Raw genomic sequence first — 25,234 nt, 5'->3', positions numbered from 1 at the left:
TGCTCTTAGTTCAGCTAAGCATTTGGGGGAAATGTCTGATACCATGAGCATATTAACTGAATACACAGAATAAAGGGCAACCCATAGAGGTTTGTTATTAAGAGGCTTCAGTAGTAAATCTGAAATTAGACATGGAAAAATATGTCCAATAAGCATTTTGTAGTTTTGAGCCTATTGTCCTGATATTATTAAGCATTTGGATTAGAATAAGCAAGTTTAAGGGTTTGTATTTTCTCTATAATGAACTGAAGTTTTAGCATGAAAACAGTGTATTTAATGCACTCGTTCACGTGTGCTTGCTCAGTTTTGTGACAGTATCTTGCATGATTACATCACTATTATGTTTACAAATTCTCTCCAGGATATAGATTTTATATACAGTCATGTGCAAGAGAGTTTTTCACAGTCGTGTGAAAAACATACACAGGAACTAAGAGGGTAAGCAGCAGCCGCAAATACTCTTGATTAAGCGATCGTCATCAAGCATGAACAAAAAGCAGACATTTTGGCACTTTCTTGGTCTGAGGCATAACACACAGGAAAAAAGCAGATCAGCAGTGATCTTAAACAAGCAGTTGTTGCTGCCCATCAGTCGGAGAAGAGTTATGAGGTATTTCAAAACATTTTGAAGTCCATCATTCTGCAGCGAGACAGACTATTGACAACCAGAAAATACTCAGGATGGCTGGAATTCTTCCCAGGAGTGGGCTTCCTAGCAAACCCACCCCAAGGTCAGATTGTGCAATGCTCAGAGAAACTGCAAAAAGCCCAAGAGCTACACCTTAGACCTTAACGGCCTCAGTTAGGATTTTAAATGTTAAAGACATGCAACAGGGCAATGATCCCAAGCACAGCAGCAAATCTACAACGGTATGACTGAAAAACAAAAGAATCAAGGTGCTGCAATCATCCAGTCAAAGTCAAGACTCCACCCTTAATGAAAGGGTGCGGTGGGACCTCAAGAGGGCTGTGCATAAATGAATACCAGCAGATCTCAATGAGCTGAAGTGGCATTGTAAAGAAGTGTGGGCCAGAATTCCTCCACAGCAATGTGAGACACTGATAAAGTCACACACGGAACAGTTACTTTCACTTACTGCAAGCGTATTACATGTTCATGTTTGTCCTGTGCTGTCGTTCTTTTTTATGTGACTGTAAAAGATGGCTACCATTATGTCACCTACTAGTGTCTGGACTCTGTCTTTTTAAACTTTAATATTAACATCTATAGCGCAGAGAGTAAAGTGCTAAATATCATCATCATCATCATCATCATCATCATCATCATCATCATCATCATCATCATCGTCGTCGTCGTTTATTTATATAGCACTTTAAAAACGCACCAGGCAGACCAAAGTGCTGAACAATAAGAAAAGCAAAACAAAGAAAAGCATCAGGTAATGTTAGCATTTAATGCTAACAGTTCATCATACAGACATTGGTAAACTCACTAAAACTGGAGCACAATCTTATTTAATGCTCTGCACTGCAGTGAGCCTAAAGTTCATGGTTATCTGTCTGTAGCGATGCTGCACAGTGTTCGCACATGTAAGACATAGCCCTGAGTTCTGAGTAAATTCCAAATGTCTATAAATACTCCTCATGTGCCCACTGAACAGTCATCGTCACACTTATGTAATAAACTTATGTCACTCAGTGCAAGTTATAATCAGCAGTGCTTACTTTGGTGTGTGTTGCAGGCACAGGAAAAACACAAGTATGAACTAATGGGCAGCTACAGCCAGCAGAGGTTCCTTCAGGAGACTGAAGGTGAGTGAGACTGATGCCAGGCAATCAACATAACCAGGCTGTTTCAGCGATTTGGTTCATTATTTTTTTTCAGCCAAGCTATTCAAACATATGCAGATTTTCAAGTCCGTAGCGGCACAAATGGATTTTTCTTTTTTCTGAATGGACCATTTTAGTTTTTTAAAGTGCTCTGAACACTTTTCAGCTGTGCATTACCCAGGCTTCTTACAATAACCGGGCCCACTTACGGAAAGTGAATTAAATTGATGAGTCATGCGCCTGAATCAACATTGCTGTAAACCATCACCTGTTGCTTGGTGTGCTTGAACTGAAATGAATAAATAAAACGAGGCTCATTCAGAATCTGAAAAGCAGACTGGCAATAAGCATAACATCCACAAGGCTGAACATAGGAACATGTTATACCTCGGCGCGCTCGCCATACACCTGCTTGACTTCAGTCAGGGCAGTGAACTGTAATGCTGATGGGGAATTGCCTTCATGAAATGGCTATTACTACATAGCACATGAAGCGCATTACAGAGACTCTCTGCAAGCACCAGCTGTCAGATTAGTTTAAACAAAGGGGTAATTAGCACTTTATTGCATGTAAAATAGTTGTGCCATGCAAACTAGTTTGTATGGAGAAATCTGTTGCTGCTAAATTTTTAAACTTTTTCATTGCAAATTCGCACTGTAGTAAAAGTCACTGTATGGAGAAAAGCTGCTTAAGTGTAGCATCAATAGCCAAAATTGCTCAAAACTAAAGTGGAGCTCCTGGTCACTCAAGGTGAGAGGATTCTGGGAAATGCAGTTCTGTATAATAAGAAACACCCCTGGAGAAAGTATTACATTAGAAACAGTCATTCACCTAAACAATGAACTTATTAGAATTCGTTTACTAAATAATATTTTACACGAATACTAATATAATAAAATTATATGAATGTTATTTTACAGTATGGTGCAAAACTCCCTGCACTTCTTTGTTTTTTGCAAATAAAATAGGGAATAGGTGCAGCAATTTTTTTTTAAATGTGTAAAAATCAATGTCAGTGTTTGGAATGAACACCTTTCTTGTAATTTCTTTAAGTAGTCTTCAGGAATAGTTCTCCGGGCTTCTTGAAGGACATTCAGAGCTCTTCTTTGGATCTTTCTGCCTTTTGTTCTGTTCTCTGTTATGATGATGCCACACTGCTTTAATAATGTTGAGCTCTGGGGAGGCCAATCGATGACTGATGGTGTCTGATTATGAGTTTTTCTATCCAGGTATTCTTTTACTGCATTGGCGGTGTGCTTGAGATCATTGTTATGCTGAAAAATGAAGCCTTTCCTGATGCTATTGCGTGGATGATAAAAGTCTGATGTTACTTTTTGTGTTCATAATTTCATCAATTTTGACAAGATCCCTACACCACTGGCTGAATTATAACTCCAAACCAGGACAGAGCCTCCACTGTATTTTACAGGGTTCCACTCAGCTGACCTCCTCTATACATACTGATAATTTAAACTTTTTAAAACATGAATGTATTTTATTTATATAAGACTTTACAAAATGTGTACAAAAACAAACATAAAACAAACAATTGGTAATGATAAAAGAAACACTGGAGACCAATAAACTGAAAATGTTAGAAATTTGAATATTGAGGAAATAAAAGAGAGATATGTGGCTATAGTATATACATATGCATTAAAACAGGACTTAAAGGAAGTGACTGACTCCATGACTAGTTGGTTCTGGTCCTGATCCTGGCCTGATTACCACTGAAATTAAAGCCGAACCTCCTATTTATTCAGATAGGGGCGTCGAAATAACTGCACAAATAAATACGATGGCTACTGTGTAGCAAAACTTCCAGACACACTCCTCTTATAGATAATGTGAAGTAGTAGAAGGATATGAGAGAGTATTCACTCTTTGAATTTTAAGAGTTAAACTGTTGAGCTTTTAGCACACATTTTACTAATGACCTGCTTTTAAAGGAAAAAGTTCTAAGAAATTTGTAAAACTTTCCAAAGCAGTTCCCTTTTTGTTAAGTTGATACTAATTAAAGAAATGCTATGCAAGTGCTACAGTTTTTATTCGTTTAAAAGGAACCGAAAAGCTCGAGGTTCAAACAACAAATTAATATTAAATTAATGTGATGTTTACCCGAGGTCAATTTCAGCATTTGGCTGTTTTGTTTTTTTTTTCCTTTTTTTTGCACATCATTGTGTCCTTTTGTTTATTTCCAATGTGGGAATAAATACACAAAGGGACAAATTAGGGCTAAACAGAGGTATAATTGAAAATGGCATTAATTTACCCCATCTATAGTTAGACAGATAAATCGCATGCAAAACAGACAACAGCATGAGTCACAGTCTTTTTTTTTTATGTCTTCATTGGCATTTTATCCAAAGCCATAAACTCGAGTTATGTAAAGGCCCATTGTGTGCTGAGAAAACTCACAGATGTGTAACCAGAGAGTGCAGTGATGTGTGACGGGCTGCCTCCCCTGATATGAGGCGAGAGGACAGTTGTCAGGGGACGTTTGGCCACTTAAGCATCCCACACCCAGAAACATGCCCTCAGTCAAACACACACCTGCTCTACAAAGTCCCAGCAGCTGTCGCAGTGTGGCACCAAACCCATCAGTCATTTTCACGTACCTACACACAACGACTCACGACTCCCTCGTCATCTTTCCCATCATCCCGCTTCAGCAGACACTTAATGGATGGGGGGGAGACCGGAAGTCCAGCAGCTAAGGTATGTGGGCTTAGTGGAAGATAAGCTACAGAAAAGCTGTCATATGATTTAAGAACTTTTCATATTAAAGCAATGCACACAGGTCAAATAAATAAAATATCAGGTTTGAGGCATTCCAGACTTTGCAATAAATCATAGCACTATGTGATGAAAAATGCAAGCGGACACACACATGCTTGCATCATGAGTGCATCACTGTATCAGAAAGCAGCTAAACTAACACTGGCTTTGCCCGTGGCACTTTAGATGCTGCTGTGTTGGTCATTACATGTTACACACTAAATGGTTGGCTTGGAGAGGTGTGCCACAGCTGCACGAGGAGGTTCATTTAGTCTCACAGTATAAATGTGTTTCAGATTGATGACCAAAGATTTTCAAACAGTTTTTTTAAGTATTAACTTTTATATGAGGCATGATGAAATTGTGCAGTGTGCAGGAGGCTTTAAGAGACCAGTGTGCCTAAAATGAAGAATTTCTCACATTGTTGAAATGCACCTAAGGACAGTTTAGGCTAAACACTGCTAATCCATTTCTGAAATGATATTTGTAGAACCAGCCCATACCCATTATGTTGTCTTTAATTATTTAAATTTCACTGTTTATTGAACTTATCTCCTACTCTTTGTTTCCCACCGAAATACTCACACTGGTGCTGACATGAAGAGAGTATCTCATTGATATTAAAATGACTAACACCAAGTCTCAGGTGGGAATTAATACAAATACACCATTTTATGCTAAAGCTTTTAGCTCACAGGCAGGAGCTTCTGTCCAAGTTCAGTGGAAGAGGCATCGTAATCAAAAACCTGCGAACGGCGTTACACCAAAGTAAGCAGTTGGTTTGAACCCTTGAATTACTTGAATTAAACATTTCATGTGTGACTTCATCAGTGTCTCACATCATTGTGGAGGAATTTTGGCCCTCTCTTCTTTATAATGTTGCTTTAATTCATTGAGGTTTCCGGGCATTTGTTTAGGCACAGCTCCTTATGTACCTATCACAGTATTTCAGTTGGGTTCAGGTCTGGACTTGGACACATTGCTACATCTTGATTTTTTTCCTTTTCAGCCGTGCTGTTGTAGGTTTGTTGCTGTCCTTGGGCTCATTGCCCAGTTGTTTGAGTCAGTTCGAGACACGCTTTGGCTGTCAGACAGATTGCTTCACTGGAATACTTTAGTACACAGAAGAGTTCATAATCAGGTCCCATGACTACCAAACAAGCAAAAATCATCATCCCTCCCCCTCCGTGCTTTACGCTTGATACAGCGCAGACATTATTGAAAGAAGATGGTTTTCCACCTGAAACTTTGCAAGGTCTAAACAGTATGTCATCTACAGGGTGGGCCATTTATATGGATACACCGTAATAAAATGGGAATGGTTGGTGATATTAAAGTCCTGTTTGTGGCTTTTATTCATGAAAGAATAAAGTTACGTTGAAACCAAGCACACCATTGTTTTTCTTGTGACATTACCAATAAGTTTGATGTGTCACATGACCCTCTTCCTATTGAAAAAACAAAAGTTGTATCCAAGATGGCCGACTTCTAAATGGCCACCATGATCACCTTGAGGAGTTTGCCCCCTCACATATACTAATGTGCCACAAACAGGACTTTAATATCACCAACCATTCCCATTTTATTACGGTGTATCCATATAAATGGCCCACCCTGTATAAATCTGTGTATTATTCAAATAATATTCTTTGACATGTTTTCAAGATTACGCAAAAACTGTCAGGCCAAGTTTCATGAAACTATAATTTTTGGTGCAGATCTAAATAATTTCTTTAAGATTGAAAAAGGGGCCATCTTTGCTTTGGTGCCCTCCAAGGGGCTGATTATAAGTTTTGATTTCTAAAAATCAGCCTTTACTAAAGACCACATAGACTACACTATCATAAATAGGATTTTAGTAGGACCGTCTTTGTGGCTCGTGCACATCTGTGATGTAGTCTTGCTCTCAAAAACTCTATTTTAATTTCACACACCCGCCTCTTCAATTTTTTATATAAGTTTATCACATCAAAAAGTGGATGTTGTTGTCCTGGTGAAGGTCTCATTTAAAGCTGAAACTGGAGAGGGAGAGAAATGGTAAGGTGTTATAGTCAAAGAAAAACAAACACCTACACTAGGGCATTTTTCTTTCCCATTCCCAAAGGTTTCCACATGCATACGTTGCCATAAATTGTACATTGTGGGAGGCTTACAGGTCTTTGTAATCCTTTTCGTGTACATACCACAGCTTAGTGTCCTTCAGCAACAATAATGTGGGAAAAGTGCAAAACCCCCTCGCCCTGAATACACAGTTATTATGTGAACTGTGTTTTCCATCCAAAAGAACTTGACTTTTTAAGCTGGGGGTCACTAAACTCTGTCAGGTATTGCCTCTAACTTCTCCCCTGGAGGTTTTGCAAAGTGTATTATCGAGACGTCCCCCGGCCTTAGAGCTGTGGGCAAATCCACTGTTGTAATGGAAGCCATTATAAAGCACCACACTCTCCTGCAAGGGCTGGTTGGTGTCTGATCAATTAGGTTAGACTTTGCCAAAGGCTGTACCCACTGAGACTTTGCTGGCGTCTAATGGCTTCTCACTGATTGTAAGAGTGTCCCCTGGGGTTGATGCTTCTGAGCTGCGGGTAATGGCCACTGCCTACTGCCATTTAGGAAGAGTCAATAGCAGGTGAAATCTTTTCTTTCCCAAATGTTGTCTTCTATACAATCTGTATGCCAAAGGTAACGCACTATCTGTGACAGGGTAATTGCAACAAGAGAAATATGAATCCATGGTGGTGCATATATAATACTGTAGGAATCCATTGTTTTATTTACTATAAGACGGTTATATAGACATTCTACTACAGAGTCCACACTCTGATTAGTGTTTCTGTTTGTAGTTGTGAAATGCCTTCAACCAAGCTGCTTTGTGTTGCTTTGATTGACTAATAATGACAGAAGATAAAAAAAAAAATTTTCTGTGATCCAGATCTACTCTTTAATCTTTAAACATCAATGCACACACAGCAACGGACTCAAAGAAAGGTAAATAAATGTTCACAGGCTCAGATCAGCAGTGTTTGCATTGTTAGGAACACAGTGCGTTGTTGTTTTGCTACGTCTGTAAGGGTCTGGGCTTTTTGAATTCTTTTTTTTTTCTTTTTAGTTAATGATGAAACATTTTTTGTTGACATTATACTTGAAAAAGATAACACAGGCTCTGTTTGTGTATTGTAGCTCAACTATGATCCTTGAGGGTAAATCAGGGAAAAATGTATTTGCATTGGTGCGTTTTTCAACAATTCACTCTTTTTTGGGGGTCAGATATTAATATAAAAACGGATATTGTTTTTCCCTAAAATAATTTCAAAGAAATTATAAATGATTTACTGTTTGGACTCCACTTTGTACACAATACGAGACTTTGTGTGTTTTTTAATTTTTTAATAGTGCTGAAAATATAGTGAAACTATAAAACTATAGTATTAAATAATTAGTTAATTATGTATGGTATACATACACACACACACACACACACATATATATGTATATATGTGTGTGTGTATGTATATATATATATATATATATATATATATATATATATATATATATATATATATATATATATATGTGTGTGTGTGTGTGTGTGTATATAAAAACTTGAATCTTACAGTGTTTATTTATCGGATAAAATAAGTTAAATGTCACCGTTATTATCGTCCGGCCGGAAACAGCAGTGGTATCCAATTTCACAGGCTGCGTCCACCTGAGGACCCGGCCTTTACGGTCTAAGTGGGCCGTGTCCTCCGAAAGCCGAGTAGACCGGAAATGAGCGACTGTGAAATTGGACGGTCTAGCCTTCAGAATTACATCACGAGCTCTCTTGGTGGAGTGAAACTCTGTCGTCTGCTCCTTGCTATCTAAAATATAACCGGACGCTGGCGTAAATTCTCGACCATCTCACACTTCTGTTTAATCAGTTTTCTGTTTGACGTTTATTCAGCTGTGTGAAAACCGCCGCACGAACCCTCCCGGGGGATTAATAAAGTTTTATTTAATCTAATCTAATAACTTTAATCTCAGCCAAACCGATTTACTCACGAACAAATAAAACACTGAAAAAGGCCAAACAATAACATGTTTAAGTTATTTAAGTGACTTACATATCATGTTTAACCTGAGTAGCAAAAGACCGCGGCGGTTTGAAAACGATGTGCCGGGAGTTTGCTGTTCTCCCCTGCTCAGATATTTGAAGTTTACACAGCTACATTCTCGCCTGAAAATATGTTAAAAGTTTATTTTGCGACCCAGAAAGAGAAATAAGAGTAATATTAACACTAAGTAGCTGCAGTAGTAGTAGCCATTGTTGGAAACTGGAATTGGCTGGGCCAATCTGGGATATGGGTTTTCAATTTTGTTGTCCGGGTGGAAAATCGGGAGAAATTTGGGAGACTTGGTGGCTCCGGGAGATTTTCGGGAGGGGCACTGAAATTCGGGATTCTCCCAGGAAAAATTGGGAGGGTTGGCATGTATGCTGGAGTTTATGATGTGTTTATGATAATCATTGAGTGCAAACATGTGAGTTGGCACTCTTGTAATATGGTCACTGCAGGCCATAGTGTACGACTTCCATGCTCATCAAACATTCAGTGACCCCTCGTGCTCTGTGATTGAGGATAGATTAGAGTCCTTCCTTCCACGCTCTGAGTTCAGCTGGAAAACAGTCCTCGGGTTTTTCCTTTTCTTTTTTTAAGTTATGGACCGCTAAAGAGGAGAGGCAACATCTGGCTTGCTGTCAGCACACAGTTAAAAAGCCAGCATCTGTGATGGTATAAAGGGTCATTAGTGCACATAGCATGAGTAACATGTTTGGAGGCACCACTAACAATATGTTGAAAAATAGACACAGCTTTTGGAGCAACATACGCTGCCATCCAGATGATTTGATTATCAGGGAAAAGTCTTGCCTGCGATGCCAAACAACATTCTGCATGTTTACAAGAAAACATCTTGCAAAAAGTGAAGGTGTCTGAAAATTGGATGTATCTGAAGTCCAGACCTTTCACCTGTAGATTGGATTTGGTGCATTATGAAACAAAAAATTGACAAAGAAAGCATAGATGAGATCCTATTTTAGGCGAGCCTGTGAAAATGTTTATATTTGAACATTACAGTAATTCTTTCCCTTAGTTCCCAGACACCGTGCTGATAATCATGCCCTGTCCCAACAAATTCAAATGGGCAAATATGTTAAAAAGAACAAAACAGATATTTAAACTCTGATAGTGTGTGACTGCCATGGCTCATCCATTTTGTGCTGGTAGACAACTTTTTGTACCTGTCGATGTAAGCCCATCAACCAGGTTAGATGATTCCTATGAACAGTACTGCAGTACTTGTTGTAGTAAAACCACAAAGCATGTAGATTCATTTGGCTTTCTTGACTCTCGTTTGCACAAAAGTAAAGTGATAGCAAACATTTATGTCACCGTTCAGGAGAAGTGATTTTCACTGGTCTCTATTCACAGAGCAGTATTCAAGTTATGCTAATTTCAAGATATCCTTGAGCGTACTGTACTCTGGTTTTGAAGGTTGCAGCTATCACTGCAGTAATGCATACCCGGGCACCACAAAAAAAAAATAAAACAAATATGGTGTGATGTGTGTCACAGAGCTGAAATATGCACATATTTTATGTAGTGGTTGTTCTGTATCACTGAGATACTGAACTAATCATTTCTGCAGCCAGCAGAAAACTTGACTGCAAATCTGCCTTTCTCAGCTTTTAGGTTTATGAAGATAAAGCTGTGAGCTGTTTCTTGTGATTTGAAACAATTTTTCCGGCACAATTAATTAGATGTGCAATCCACTGTAGGCAAAAAATCTGGCAATAATGTGTGTTTGACAGGAAAATCAAAGAGGTTTGGGTGTTCCTATTCAAGTTTTAATGAACTTTTGCTAATAGAAAAATGAGATTTTGCTCCATAAACCCTCAGATATTTGATGTGGACACGTTCATACACTATACAGCCGCATGACAAAACAGCTTGATGATGGAATTAAAAGAACAATTGAGTTTTACTTCCTCAAAGCATTCTGTGCTTCAAGGACGTTATGTGTATCCCATAAATTATCTCTGGGGCATATCAGCTAATTTCACATAATTAGTCTCTGGGGCGGGGAGACAAGCAATTCATTGTGAAACACTGTGTTCCTGTGCGACTGCCGATCCCATTAAAGCTACCGTTGTTTTTACTGCTGGAAACAGTATTGATACTTGTGTTGTGGACGTCTGTATTTGAATAAATCTAATTAACACTAGGCTGCAGCCTGGAGAGCTGCTCAGACTGGAGGGTAAGTTTAGCTTTTGATTAAGGTTATAATGACAAAAACAAATCCAGTTTCAAAGAAGTGTCAAAGTGTAAGTCTGGTTCAATTTAATCTTTTAATTATTATCAGTTCTGAGAAAGACTTGATTGGTACTGTGTGCCGTCATAGCCCGTTTGAGCTTGTCTCTCTATGCCACGGGAATCCTCACGACAGGAAATCTAAACATGGGCTGTTGCACTCGGGCAGCATTTATCATAATAAGAAACACAAACTGTCTAGAAAACACAAGTGAATCTAGAAATACGTGTAGTGTGTGTTCATTGTGCTGAACCCAGGTGGCATTGTTCTTTTATGTTTTTAATAGATTTTGGTTGACAGTGAAGGCTTGGAGGTGCAAAAAAACATAGCATATTATCAACAGGACAAATTGCTTGTTATTTTTAGTTTCTGTGGGGGATTTTTGTTAAAAACAAGTGTTCACACGTTAAAAAAAGAAAAAGCATGACAGAAACGAACCTAACACCGTCTGAGCTTAATTTACTCTCGCATTTTCAGGGGCTGTGTTTGTGTTCCCCCCAGAGGCTCCACTTGCTGAAAGACCTCGCGGTGAAGGTGTGACGTATGTGAATATTCCTGTTAGCCCTACGTCCAAGAAGCAGCTCAACTACATGGAGCTGGAGCTGCAGGATCCTGTGCATGGCACTAAAGCGGCTGCCGCACATCTGCCAGCTCAGAGTAAGGAGGCATGAATATCTTCTGGTTAGTAAAGGAGATAAACGCCAGATAGTTGGTGTCTGAGGAATGAATGTTCTGCTTTCGATTTATACATATAACTGCAAACGGCAACTGTGAGGAACAGTCAGGGTGGACACTTGGAAAATTGTCATGTTGCAAGATTATAGTTTAAAGGATGTCACCAAGACTGTGTTTTATTTGTCCAATAAGAGCATTAATCTACAGAGAGCTTTTTGATTGGTGGTGCAGAATTGCTTATTGAAAGCAGGTTTAAAGGGAACTGATCTAAGAAGAGACAGTGGCAATTCACTGCAACCACCACATGATGCTGTGAGCGTCTGCTTCATCGTGATAAGCTTAAGTATAGAACAAAAAAAGTTTGTCTGATTAATAAATCTTTGAATTTTTATAGGCTGGGTATTGAAGTGAGCTGTTGTCTTTTTTGGCCCAAGGGAATGTCTTCAAGACCGGCTGTTAAACTGTCAAATATTACAAACTGAAACAAATTCTCAGACTTTTGTAGTTATTTTCAGTCGGTCTGCAGTGCACGTCTTCCATTAAACTTTGAACAAACTACCAAGAAATGTTGTAATCACATTCATGACCCACAAAAGATGAATCCTAATGACTCTGCTAATCCTGAATTTTTATGTCCACCTCAGGATCAATGCACTTCTTTTACTGGCTGCATGTTATAGCACCACCAGCTAGTAAGCAGAAACATTTGTCCAATGTTTTCATTTAGGACCAATTTCCTGTAAAACTTCCTTACTAACCTAAGCTATAGTTTGTCTTTAGTGCCTGTTAGCACCATGGATTGCTGACAGTGTGAAAGCTGGCTGTGATAAAGCTTGTCGTGGGACACATTGCTGTGTAGCCACAGACCGCGTGGTCAGAGTGCGCAGCACATCCTGCAGTCTATCCATTTTATTTATGCAGAGCAAATTCAAAACAATGTTCATCTAAAGCTCATCAAATGCCATTATAGACAGAAATCCAACAATCCAAAGATCCCCTATGAACAAGCACATGTTGGCGTGAGGGGAAGTAAAAGAAGCTGCGGACGAACTATTAGAGTAAGTGTTAGTCAGGTCTGATGAACCACGTCCTGCGTTTTTAGAGAGTAAGCTGTAAAATCATTGTTTCCTTTTATTCTCTCTTCAGATTGTCTTTGTATATTTGTGAGATTTTCCCGGGACTGTCCAAAATGCAAATTGTTGAATTCTAGAGACCACCTCCTTGATTTAAGAAACAAAGTGTTCTGCGCAGCCAACAGATGCAAAAGAGCCAACTTACAGTAAGCTGGTATATCAGCGTTACGCAAGGATGAAAGCCATTGTAGTTACATGTTTATGTGTAATTCTATTCGACCTACTCAGAGTTACTGGAATCGCTCGCAAACAATTGAGATGATTTCCTCTCATCTTGGTAAAAGACAGCTGAGTCCTTGTCATCGGAGCCGTAATTGACAGACAAGTTGGCCGCTAGCATCACTGCCCTCGAGAATACGAGCAGCGCGGCTCGAGCTCTGACATGAGTGAGGTTAATGTCTAATGTCAGCAATACAGTTTATATCCCGGCATGCGGCCTCATTAATCTGTCACCTGGGAGGAGGAGTGTCCTATTTCGGCACTGAAAGGGGGTCGCAGGGCATTCAGATCACAGCTGTAAACTCAGTGGCCCTAATGGGACCCTCCTCCAGGGACTATTTATGTGTCGTGAGGAGCCGGTTTTGATGTGCTCAATTCTGAAACTGTAAGGCAACAGGACTCTAACAGGAGACGCATATTGGTGCACGAGGACTGATTTTGTGGGTTTAAACTCTGACATTTTGCTTATATGATTTTCACACGAGGAAAGGTATAAATTATGGTAATGTGCATATGGAAGACAGTGCATGACAGGAATGTTAAAAGCTTCAGCTAAATCATTTGCATATGATTTGTGTTGTGATGCGCTGTCTCATTCTTGAAGCAGGCAGACCGGCAGCGAGGGCAGAGATCCACTTGACTCTGAACTCTGCTGTTATGTTTGTTTGGATGATTGTGAAACTATATATGTATGTGTGTGTGTGTATATGTATGTATGTATATATATATATATGTGTATATGTATGTATGTATATATATATATATATATATATATATATATATATATATATATATATATATATATATGTGTATATGTATGTATGTGTATATATATATATATATATATGTGTATATGTATGTATGTATGTATATATATATATATATATATGTGTATATGTATGTATGTATGTATATATATATATATATATATATATATATGTATATATATATATATATTTTTTTTTTTTTTAAGATGATCCAGGAGTGTTTTTTGTCACTTCCACAATTAATGATTCAAGTTCAAGAAATGATTACATCCCCTAACAATTCATTTCCATAATCTTGTTGACAAAAGAATGTTGGGATTTAATGAAAAATGCCCAAAGACATCTGCAAATGTATAAACCAGAGGGAAACAAAAGAAATAATATGGAGTAAAATTTATAAACAACACTTTGCTGATGCCACCTTGCAGCCATTTATATCAGGAAAGTGAACTTGTGTACTTGTATATGATTGATGGCTCATGAAGGGAAACCAAAGCCTTAGGCTAGCTGCTTATCTCTGACTTAGCTAGGCTAATCAGTCGCTACAGGTAGGAGTGAAAGAATCTTAATATTATAAATGAAATCATCATTTAAAACTACATTTTATATTTACTGAGTTTATTTTTGTTTAATATAAAAATTTGATTGATGATTTGTAACATTTAAGTGAGAGAAAAAGGCAAAAAAGCTAATTAATAAAGAAGTTGGGAAATGTTTTTTCACAGCACTGATATAAGAAAGTAAAGTTTATTTATATAGTGCTTTTCAAGAATAGTATAAATTGCTTCACAATGTCAGAGAGTAGAGCATTTAAACAGCATAAAAGGATAAAACCAAATAAAAGCACGTTTGCACAGGTGGGTCTTCACCTTCCTTTTAAAGGTATCAGCAGTGTCAACAGATCTTTAGTCTAGTGGAAGTGAGTTCCACAACATGGCAGAGAAAACCTCCTTTTGTCCTTGACTTGGACTGAGGTACAACCAAGAAGCATTGATCAACTGACATCAGAGACTTAGCAGTTATGTATGGATGTAGAAATTCACTAATATAGGGAGGCACCACAAAGAGCTTGGAAAGTGATAATCAGAATCTAAAATTGAACTTTGAACTTTGTGGTGAGCCAGTTTAAAGAGGGCAGAATCAGTGTCACAAGGGACCTTTCAGAGGAACTGGTGAGAAACCTTAGGGCAGCATTCTGGGCTATCCAAGGATGCGATCCAGAGATATTTTGGTCAGCGAAAGTAATACCAAATTACAATAATAACAATAAAGTGAGACAAAATACACAATTGGCTGCCATCCGGTTATTTAAAAGACAAATAATTTGGTAACGCTGAATGACATGTACAACTGGGCATCATCTCATAACAATGATATGAGATGTCTTCAAAGAAGGCAGGCCCCAAAAATGAACCTTGGGGTGCATCACAAGATAAAATAGTAGAAGAGGACAGGAATTTAGCAGAAGCGCCTGAAAAGCTTCTGTGAGTGAGGAAAACGTACGATATGATATTGTATGATACTGATACACTCGTTGGAATATTTCTAAAATGACAAGCTGTTACCTAATTTTGAAAATTTCCATTGTCAGATTAATCATCTAATAGTTTCTGCTCTGTCTGTAACCACATGCAGCTAGTTTTGTGTGCAGCACAACACTGATGAATAATTAAATGGTAGACTGATCGAGTTAAAAGAAGTCCCACTTTTGTGTCTTGACAGGAAAGAGCTCCACCAAGTACGCCCAGATTGACATCACTGCCACAGAGATGGCCCACAAAGTCGGCACATTGCACGCTCTGGGTCGGCAGGAGGGCCTGCACACTCTGGAGCTGAGAAGAAAGGGGACGCCACATTGAATTTTCCTTCACTCAAACGTTGATCTCAGCAGGATTTTTTTTCACAACAGCAGAACTACAACATCAGACTATAATGTTAGCAAGAAACGTGGCTCTGAGGGCCTTACTGTGGGATTCCTTCTCTGTTCTGTTCCATCTTTTGAATACAGATATCTTTGAAAGCAACCTCAGCCAGTTTACAAAACCCAGAATCCCAGAAAAATGTATTCTGTTCAATGTCTACTTTGTTAGATCGAGACTGTAATCACAAAGGAGCTGGAATATGGAGCTGGCTTTAGAAAGGTTTGGCTCTTTGTCATGAGATTTCACAACAATTTTTTGTGAACTCCAACATCTCGTTAAATGACATTACGCTGCTCCTCGAGCTCCAGGCTCTCTAGACGTTGGATGAGCAAACCCTGGGCTGAGTCAGGGGCCTCACTAATACCCCAGAGCAAAGGCACTTCACAGCTCACTCAAGCCATCACTAATTGTGTGCTGTTTTTGTCCTTGTGTGGGTAAAAAAAGAAAGGTAGGGTGTTGGCAGGAAAGGAAGTGGAAACAGTGTTTGTTCTCACAAGGAGTTCACACACATTTATTCCTCAGTAATCTGTAATTCCATATGTAGTTGCACATAACTCTGTGTTTCAAATTTAGGAAAGCTTACCAGCCAGTCTCACTCAGAGTGATGCAAAATTCAGAGTAGCTTGATGCATAAAAAAAGAGAGTTTTTGTGTAAAAGTAGCACAAGTACTGTATTTTCTGGACTATAGAGCGCAGATATCTATGTTGAAAAATTAGATATTTACTGCATGTACAGAACGATTTTGTACTGTAAATGTACATGTATGTACCTGAACAGATTCTTTCAGTGCCTTTTAACGGCAGCAACTTAGCTGATTAAAACGGAACAGAAACAAAAGAAAATAACCGGTATTTATTTACCTTTATTTCTCCTGTGTTTGAAACCACAAGTCACTTTAATCATCTTCGCTGAAACCCATGAAGTCGTCTTCTTCAGTGTCGGACTTGAACAGCTCAGAAGCTCTTCGTCACATCTGTCTCCATCAGTCTTGCTCTCCGTGTCACTGTCATCCTCCGGTGAAGTTGGCTCTGAAGGTGCGCCGTTCTCTTTGCATAGCAGTCCAGCCTTTTGGAACCCGTTGGTGATGGTGGATTCTTTCACAGCACTCCACGCTGTTAGGATCCACTGACAGACATCAGAAAAGGATGCTTTTCGCATGCGGCCAGTTTTTGTGAATGACTTCTCACCACTTGTCATCCAAGTCTCCCACTCAACCCGGAGTGCAGCTTTAAATACCCGATTCACACTGATGTCAAGTGGCTGCAAATACTTTGTTGTACCTCCAGGTTTAGGGCCCGGATGGCTTGGGGATAGAAGCTCCTCTTGAGTCTCTCTGTCCTTGCCTGGATGATGCGGAACCTTCTACCGGATTGCAGAAGTAGGAACAGTTTGTTGCCAGGATGGGACGGGTCCTTCAGTATCTGTGCTGTTCTAGTCCGGCATCTCCTGGTGTAGGTGTCCTGAAGCGGGGGGAGAGCAATCCTGCAGCAGCGTTCTGCTGTACGGATCACTCTCTGGAGAGCTTTTTGGTCCTTAACACAGCTGTTCCCAAACCAGGATGTGATGTTCTGTGTGAGGATGCTCTCCACAGTGCCTGTATAGAAAATCCCAAGGATCTCTGGAGAGACCCTGAACTTCCTCAGTTGTCGTAGGTGGTACAGGCGCTGCCTAGCCTTTTTGATCTGGACCTGAATGTGGGAAGACCATGTCAGGTCTGAGGAGATGTGGACACCGAGATACTTGAAGGACTGCACCCTTTCCACTGGAGCTCCATTGATGATAATGGGCTTGTAGTCTCTGTGCTGACTCCTTCTGTAGTCCACCACCAGCTCCTTGGTCTTGCAACGTTTAGCTGGAGGTGGTTGTCCTGGCACCATGATGCCAGATGGACAGGTTGTCCATCTGCCCTGATGGACAGGTTTTTACGTCTCATAAATCTGAAACACCACAACAGCCCAGCTTTGAAATCTTCAATATTCATTTCGCGGACGATTGTTTTGGCTTTCAGTCGGATCTGTACAGCGAGTACACCTCGGCCACCTGCTCTCTGTGTATTCACCCAGTCCTCCAGGACATTTTCAAGTTCAGGCCACCTGCTTTTATGTCCTCTGAAAGCTTTTCTCGACTTTTGGCTTTGCATGAACTCTTCCCGCTGCCGCCTCCAACGTCTCACCATAGATTCATTGACGCTAAGCTTGCGTGCAGCAGCGCGGTTTCCTTCCTGGATAGCAAGATCGATGGCCTTCAACTTAAAACTCATACGAACTTCTTCGTGTGGTTTCCACGATGAAGGGGCGAGGATTTGAAAATAATTACCAGTTGGTAATTTGTTGTGCGTGTTCTGTCTGCTAAAGAAAAAGTAGCGTATTCTTCTTTGCATTGATTTTTCGTCTATCTTGTTTTTGATTCTAATTCCGGTTAGAGCGCCCCTAGCGGTGGAAGAAAAATCCACAGAATAGCCGCACCTTTGTATAAGCCTCATGGTTCAAAACCTAGGAAAAAAGTAGCAGCTTATAGTCCAGAAAATACGGTAATGGTTCTGCATAACACTTCCACTCTATGGGTGGTGACTCTTGTTAGCCTGGCTCTGACTAATGGGAAAAAGATCAGTTGCTGCCATACATTTTCCCTCCTGCTTCCCAGTTCATATACAATTGAGTTTCATTTGGGAAAGTCTTCATAAATAATGCAAAGTTAATTGAACTGTTTTTTTTTTGTTTTTTAGTTTTTTTTAATCAGTGGCCATTTTTGTCAAAATTATATTCTAAAATGTTTTTTTTTCTAATCACCTCCCTGAAGCTATTAGCATTTTTGTTATTCCATACTGTGTGTGTCTGTGTGTGGATATTGGCATTTTACTGCAGTATTGAAAATAGCTTGTATTTGTGGCGCTATTCATCTTGATAAAGCCAGTATTGCTTTTTTTTCATGTTCTATTCACATACCACTGTTTTGATTAGCTGTAAATATATTTTCTTTCTATTTGGGTGGACTGTCATAAAATGTGAAGGTGTTTCTGTACAGTAAGCACGTATGGAAATGGTTCAAGGATGGCATCTGCTTCCTAAGGATCTACTTTTTTTTCATGTGATACTATTTTTCTTGTAAATTATTTATGTTAACACTGCTTTGATGTGTTCTTTCTTTTTCTTTTTCTAGAACAACAGTAGATCTCATATGGCTCTCCCTCCATGTACAGCTGTAAACCTGTTGGGTACCATATTATATAAATCAGCCTTATCATTGATGCGTTTGCTTCATTTAACTGTAACACCACTGGTTTATAATGCACAAATAATATTAATACTGATCATCTTATTACAAACTAGCTATACATATCTAACTTTTTTTTATTATCATGCTGGAAATGTTTTTTTTCTGTTAACACTGAAGACTTAGGCTTGAAAGCTGAGTCAGTAACACTAAGGGTGCAGCTTGCAGACACTCTGTAGCTCTAATTTTTACTCATTTATTACAGCAAGAAAGACGAGATGTTTTGATAATTGCTGGGCAAACTGGGAAAGTAAAACATAAGTAAACAGAGAAGTATTACATTGATAATACATTGAGCATAAATGTCCAGCTTTATGTGCAGAAAACGTGAACATGCATGTGTACAAATTAATATATGGTATTATATGTCACACTGCATTGATGGACAGAGTTTCAATAATGTGAGGTGATTACGAAATGCTCCTCCATGTACAAATTTGACTTAAAAAAAAAAAGCTTCTCCAGATAAAAACCCTTAGTAGTCTTTGCCCAGATTTGAAGTCAGTCATTAAATAATTGAAGAAAAAAAAATACTGCAAAGGTGCCTTTATTGATCTGATGCAGGAATATCAGCCAAAGACCGACAGCATGGATAATAATGGAGACTGCCCGAGTGACCTCATCATGTCAGTTGCATCATATGATTTAATATGGTGCTGCACATTCTGCTGGGTGTAGCAGAGGTGCTCAGAACATCATATATTTCTTGGTGTGTGTGAGTGTATTTCCACTTTCTACTGTGCGAGGTAGCTTACCATGAAAATCCTTTGCTTGCAGCAGATATTTGTCCCCTTGTTGCACAGAGGATATCAACATATAAAGAACACCTGTGAGAAAATCATAGTGAAGGTGGTTGTGTTGGTTTACACAATATCTGATGTGGTGTTCACATTTAAACATGGGATCCAGTAAGCTGTTCAAAGGTTGATATATATATATTTTTAAACTAATGATAGTTAGGTAAGTTATTGTCCTAAAAGCTAGCATAACACAGTAATCTAATGTAACATAAGTAATATACAGTCACTGGTTACTTCATTAGTTATACATTGCCAGTACTGTTGACCTCATGTTTGCTATCAGAACTGTCTTCATTCTTCATTGCACAGATTCAACAAGGTGCTGGAAACATTCCTCAGAGATTTTTGTCCATGTTGACATGATACCATCACACAGATGCTGCAGATTTGTAGGCTGCACATCCATGATGTGACTTTCCCGTTCAATCACATTCCAAAGGGAACTCATTGTCACCTTCAAGAACCAGTTTGAGATGATCTGAGCTTTCTGACATGGTGTGTTATCCTGCTGGAAGTAGCTAGCAGTAGATGGTTACACTGTGGTCACAATCAGATGGCTATGGTCAGAAAAGATACTATATCCCCCACCTCATTTCACAACCACCTGTCTAAACTGTTGAAACAAGGCAGGATAGATCCATGGTTTTATGTTCATCTGACTCTATGCAATCCAAATCTTGCAGCAGAAATCAAGACTGATCAGACCAGACATTTTTTTTAAATCTTCTGTTGGACATTTTTGGTGAACCCATGTGAATTGTCTTCTTCTGCATTAGCCCATCTGCTTAAAGGTTCAACATGTTGTGCATTCAGAGATGCTCTTGATTTTAACAAGTGGTTATTTGAGTTAGGGATCTTTTCCTATCAGCTCAAAGCAGTCTGTCCATTCTTCTCTGGTGTGTCCAACAAATTGACAGGATGTAATGTAGTCAGCAAGGGTAAGGTTATAAAACGTTTAATTTTAAGAAACTGTCTTACCGAGACCAGATATTGATTAATCTGAGTTTCAAAGTGGCAATGCTCTAAAACTCTGTGATGGATGCCAAACTTTGTTTGTGCCTGAAATGCAGTGTATGCATGGACTGAGCCACAGGTCCAGTGCGGGAGCATACACTAATTGTCTAGAGTCAAAACATCTATCCAGTAAAGGATCTGTGAGCTGCTTGCCGTTGCAGGAGCTCTAGGAGAGAAAGTTCCCATACAGTTGCCCATTATTCTCAATCTAAGCTGCACATCAGCCTTTGCAAATTTCAAATTAAAAGCTCCCTTACAGAGAGATTATCAATGGGGATTGTTCCCGCTCCACGTATTTTTAAGGTAGTCGTATCTTATCCACCAACTCTTAGTGAAAAATGATTAACAGTGACTTGTCACAAACTTGCTTGCACCCTGGACATTAATGTCACTGAACTGGAACGGACCATATGGTGCAGTGAAGTGTTTCATGAAAACTCATTTACCTTAATAAATTTAAATGGAGAGAGCTGTTAAATTCATAAAGCATAATGGACTGCCTCTGTGGACAAATATTGATATAAATAAATTAATGCTAATGCCATTGAGAAACTAGTGGCAACAGTTTAATGAACTATGCAAATCCACAGACAGCTTGTAATTGCAGGACCTGCTTTCAAAGAAGGAAAAGCGGTTTTAATCTCTCCCGCTGTGCCTACCAACAGCGACATACACCACAGGCCTAATTCAGGACTACCATCTGTCTGCAAGAGCTAGAGACCTGGGACTCACTTAAGTCATAAAAAATGAGGATTTGCGGGGCTTAAATTACTTGAGACTTCTCTACCTGAAGATTTCCCTTGCAATATTATGTGTAGGTGTTGACCTGAGGAAAATCAAAACTAGTATTTACACCACATGAGGCCATGAACGCCTTACATGACTTCATGTGCTGTTAAACACTTGACTTCTTTACGTGGTCACACCACAGTGGTTTAAACCTTGGTAAGTCCACCCTGATTTTCTGAGTCTAGGAATGAGTTCATATAAAAAGGGGCTGTGCTGGCATTGGATGCTTAATCACACACGTGGGCAAGTTAGGAAACAGACATTTAAAACGGGCTAAAAGCAACACATTTGCAGCAGCCAAAACCTGGAAGGAAAGCTGGAAGAAAATGTTCAGCTGGGCTTATCTATATCACTGCCTCAACATTAAGCCACGGGTAGATCTAAATAGAATTGTCTTCCCATTAACTTAATGTGTTGCTTAGATACTGTTCTAAGCAACTATTCCTATGGCCTCCCGGGAACATTTAACACCATGATGGCGTTAAATGTTCCTGGGAGCAAGTAAAGAACAAAAACACAGTTTAAAACATGAAATAGTCTTACTTACAAATCCTATAAAAGGTGAACTAGTAGGCTGCAAGGCTTTAGTGCTCTTTTATGTGTTGTTGTACAGAGGCCAGGTGAACAGTGAAGTAGTTTTAGAATTACAGGAGCTGCAGCCATCTAGAATAAAATGAAGCAAGAATAAAGTTCTTTATCCTGACAATCTGTATTCCTCATCTATCCCGGACTTTAAACCCTTCGTCAAGCCAAAAGGTTTCAAATTGTCTATAAAAAAAGAAAAAGGAGCAAAATGTCCAAATGACATTCTACTGAGAAAAGACTGCATATTTTTCCTCTAGGCTTAAAGATCTTTAGACTTGTTTGACATGCCCCGAAAGTCAGCTTTTATCCTAGACTTGAGACTCGACTTAGGACTTGCTGTAAAATCTTGAGTGGCACTTAAGACTAGACTGAAAACTTGACACAGGAATTCATAAAATTTACTTTTCAACTTACTTTGAGAAAACGTAAGAAAATATTTACTCGGAGTTCACTACAGTTCACTGACTCAAAACCATTAGTCAGAAGGCAGGTATGACCTAAAACGTCCATTTTTACACATACAGCCAGTTTCAAATGTAGTGGCTCTGTAGTGTAGTGGTTTACACATTTGCCTAGCAAGCAAAAGAACCCCAGCTTGTTTTAAGGAGGATATATAAAGGCTACATCATTAAAACTGAACAGAAAATTGAATGGAGTAGAGCTATAGAAGTGCTGATCAGTTAATCAAGTCTATTTGATAGCACCTGACTTATACTTAAGCTCTTAATCCCTATAAAGCATCAGAGGACCATATTTTTTTTATTATGTTTTGTTACTTAAAGCCTTAGAACTGAAAGAGGGTTTACTTTCTTTTTACTATGACCGATGGCTATGCCCAGGAGGTAAATTAATGTGGTCTTCACTCCAACATATTTGCAATAACTGTAAATGTCACTGTTTTTAGATTTACATGGGCTACAGTGTGTTAAATACAGACAAAGGCTATGTACTAAAATCCAGGATCATTCAGCTGTGTTCCTTGTGCCTGTTCATTTATCTGAAATCTGTTCTCCGCCTCTAACTAAATTACATCTACTGAATTAATAATTAGTCTAATTTGCGTCACCATTCTTATACTTGTCAGAAAACAAATTCAAACAACTCCGTCTGTTTATTTATTAATGTAAGGTCATTTTTCTCCCTCTGCTTTGTAACACTTTATCATTGATGCTGCTGTTTTCATAGGACACATAAAACCTAAATGTAATAAATTGCGCAGAAACCATGCGAAGCTATCATGTTCATATGACAGCACTTAAAGGCCAAACAACAAATTATTGTGCAATGATGATTCTTCAGGAACATAAAGCCTTCAAGAGTTTGTTGTCTGCAGTGGCTAATATGGCTGGAAAAGTCGGTGGATTACTGCAAACATTGATTAGGAAAGTTTCTACATCATAGGGGTAAAAAAACCCCCAATGCAACACCTTAATGAATCTGTAGCAGCACTGTGTAACTTGAAGCTGCATTGGTCAATATTTTTCTCTTAACCACGAATCAAATGAGTATGTGTGAAAAGCTAATGTTCTTGGTGATGAACCTCGCTGGAGTTTCTCATTTCTTTGTCAAAATCTTTGTCAGTGTTGACAGACAAGGTTAATATCTTGCTGGTGAATAAAATGGAATATTTAGCAGTGGAGGAATAGATTGTAGACATGTGGTGAGAGCTTGGAGAAAGTTAATGTGTTTCAGACATCTGATTACGATGCTTCCCTCTGGGAGGAAAGTCTGTCCAACTGGGAGGAAACGATGGTTAAAAACTTACAGTATCTCTACAGATCTCTAGCTAAAGAGATGATCTTGTCTGGCCTGGGAGCGCCTCGAGATCCCACAGGAGGAAGAGAAAAGCTTTGCTGCGGGGAAAAGGATGTCTGGAATACCCTGCATAGCCTGAAGCCACCATGACCTGACTTTGCATAAGTGGATGAATTTAGCAGTGGAGGAGCAGAAAATAACAAATAAAATCAGTTTTTTAAAAAATAATTTAAGGATTAAAGATCCTGTACTCACTGATGATATGCTTTTATCACTCCACCAAAGCCTCATCTATAAGTGGAACATGAAGCACAGAAGGCTTGAGGAGGTCAGCTCTCTCAAAGACAGCTATATCTCAGCATGAAAAACCCGAAGGTGGTCATTTTAAGAAGAAACCCTTCAATATCCCGTCCTGGTGTATCCTACTACTATCTCCCTGTTACAGCATCCTCCTCTGGCAGCCCAACACCACTCCACACCGTCATAGCGAGGCCCAGCACCAGCCTCCTCTTGGCCTAATCTACCATCTGTGTCACCTAACAAAGAGCACCATGCCAGAGGCAATGAGAAAAGTTGGATAACTAAGCAAAGGAAAAACAAGACTCCTTAGAGGGCAAACCACCACTATAGGGGAGCACCACCTCCAGCTATGCCTTCATCCCAGCAGCTCATAGATGGTATTGTTGTCAAATAAAACATTGGCTACACACTGTAATCTCAGAGGAATTTAGCTATAGTTCAAAAAGTTTTGAGCCCCCACAGCTCAGTCTGTATCTGTCAAAGAACCAGGGTTACAGTGTGTAACCAATGTTTCGTAAGCATCCAAACGATTTCCAACTAACTCAATATATTAATCTGACTACATGATACAGTTATTCACATCTTTCTTCTTGTTTAAATCAATTCCTATTTTCTGTAGCACATATTTTCACCAGCTTTTATCTGGCAGAGCACAAAAGACACTGAAATGTGTTGACTTTTAGCTTAACTGACCTTGCCTTGCTGTACGTGGGATTGAAATAAAGTCATCCAAAGAGAATATTTTACATCATATTAAACAGTTCACAAAGGTGAGGCTATGTCTCAGTGAGACAGTTTGGCAAAACTCGAAAGTATTACATGGCAGAAGTGTTGAGTCTGCGTTCGCTAAGCAATAAACTACAGTCTCTTAACTCATGATGCACTGATGCTTGATCCCACAACCTCAGAGCATCTAAGTAAATGTTATGCATCCACAAATAGCAGCTGATCAGTTTATCTGTCGGAAGTGATTTGTTGCAATGGTCAAAGCCTGCAGGGTTTGGTAGCATTTCCAAACGCCAACCCAATAAACTCGAGCCACTGACCTTTTTGCTCTGGTCATTGGGCCTGGTCATTGGCCTT

The 25,234-nt window shown here is 39.2% G+C and overlaps 1 protein-coding gene across 1 annotated transcript in view; it reads left to right on the top strand.

Annotated features, from left to right (window-relative positions):
* The window catches only part of LOC134624010 (protein Dok-7-like), a 44,588-nt gene extending 29,017 nt beyond the window's left edge, over positions 1-15,571 (top strand). Inside the window, exons 10-12 of the mRNA XM_063469004.1 lie at positions 1,704-1,773; positions 11,396-11,575; positions 15,435-15,571. Of these exons, the coding sequence (XP_063325074.1) occupies positions 1,704-1,773; positions 11,396-11,575; positions 15,435-15,571 (387 nt within the window). The remainder of the gene's footprint in view (positions 1-1,703; positions 1,774-11,395; positions 11,576-15,434) is intronic.
* Positions 15,572-25,234: the final 9,663 nt, after the last annotated feature.

The sequence above is a fragment of the Pelmatolapia mariae genome, linkage group LG3_W, assembly GCF_036321145.2.
Source record: "Pelmatolapia mariae isolate MD_Pm_ZW linkage group LG3_W, Pm_UMD_F_2, whole genome shotgun sequence".
NCBI lineage: Eukaryota > Metazoa > Chordata > Actinopteri > Cichliformes > Cichlidae > Pelmatolapia > Pelmatolapia mariae.
Note: the sequence above shows the minus strand (reverse complement) of the source record. Positions and strands in the feature narration are given on the sequence as shown.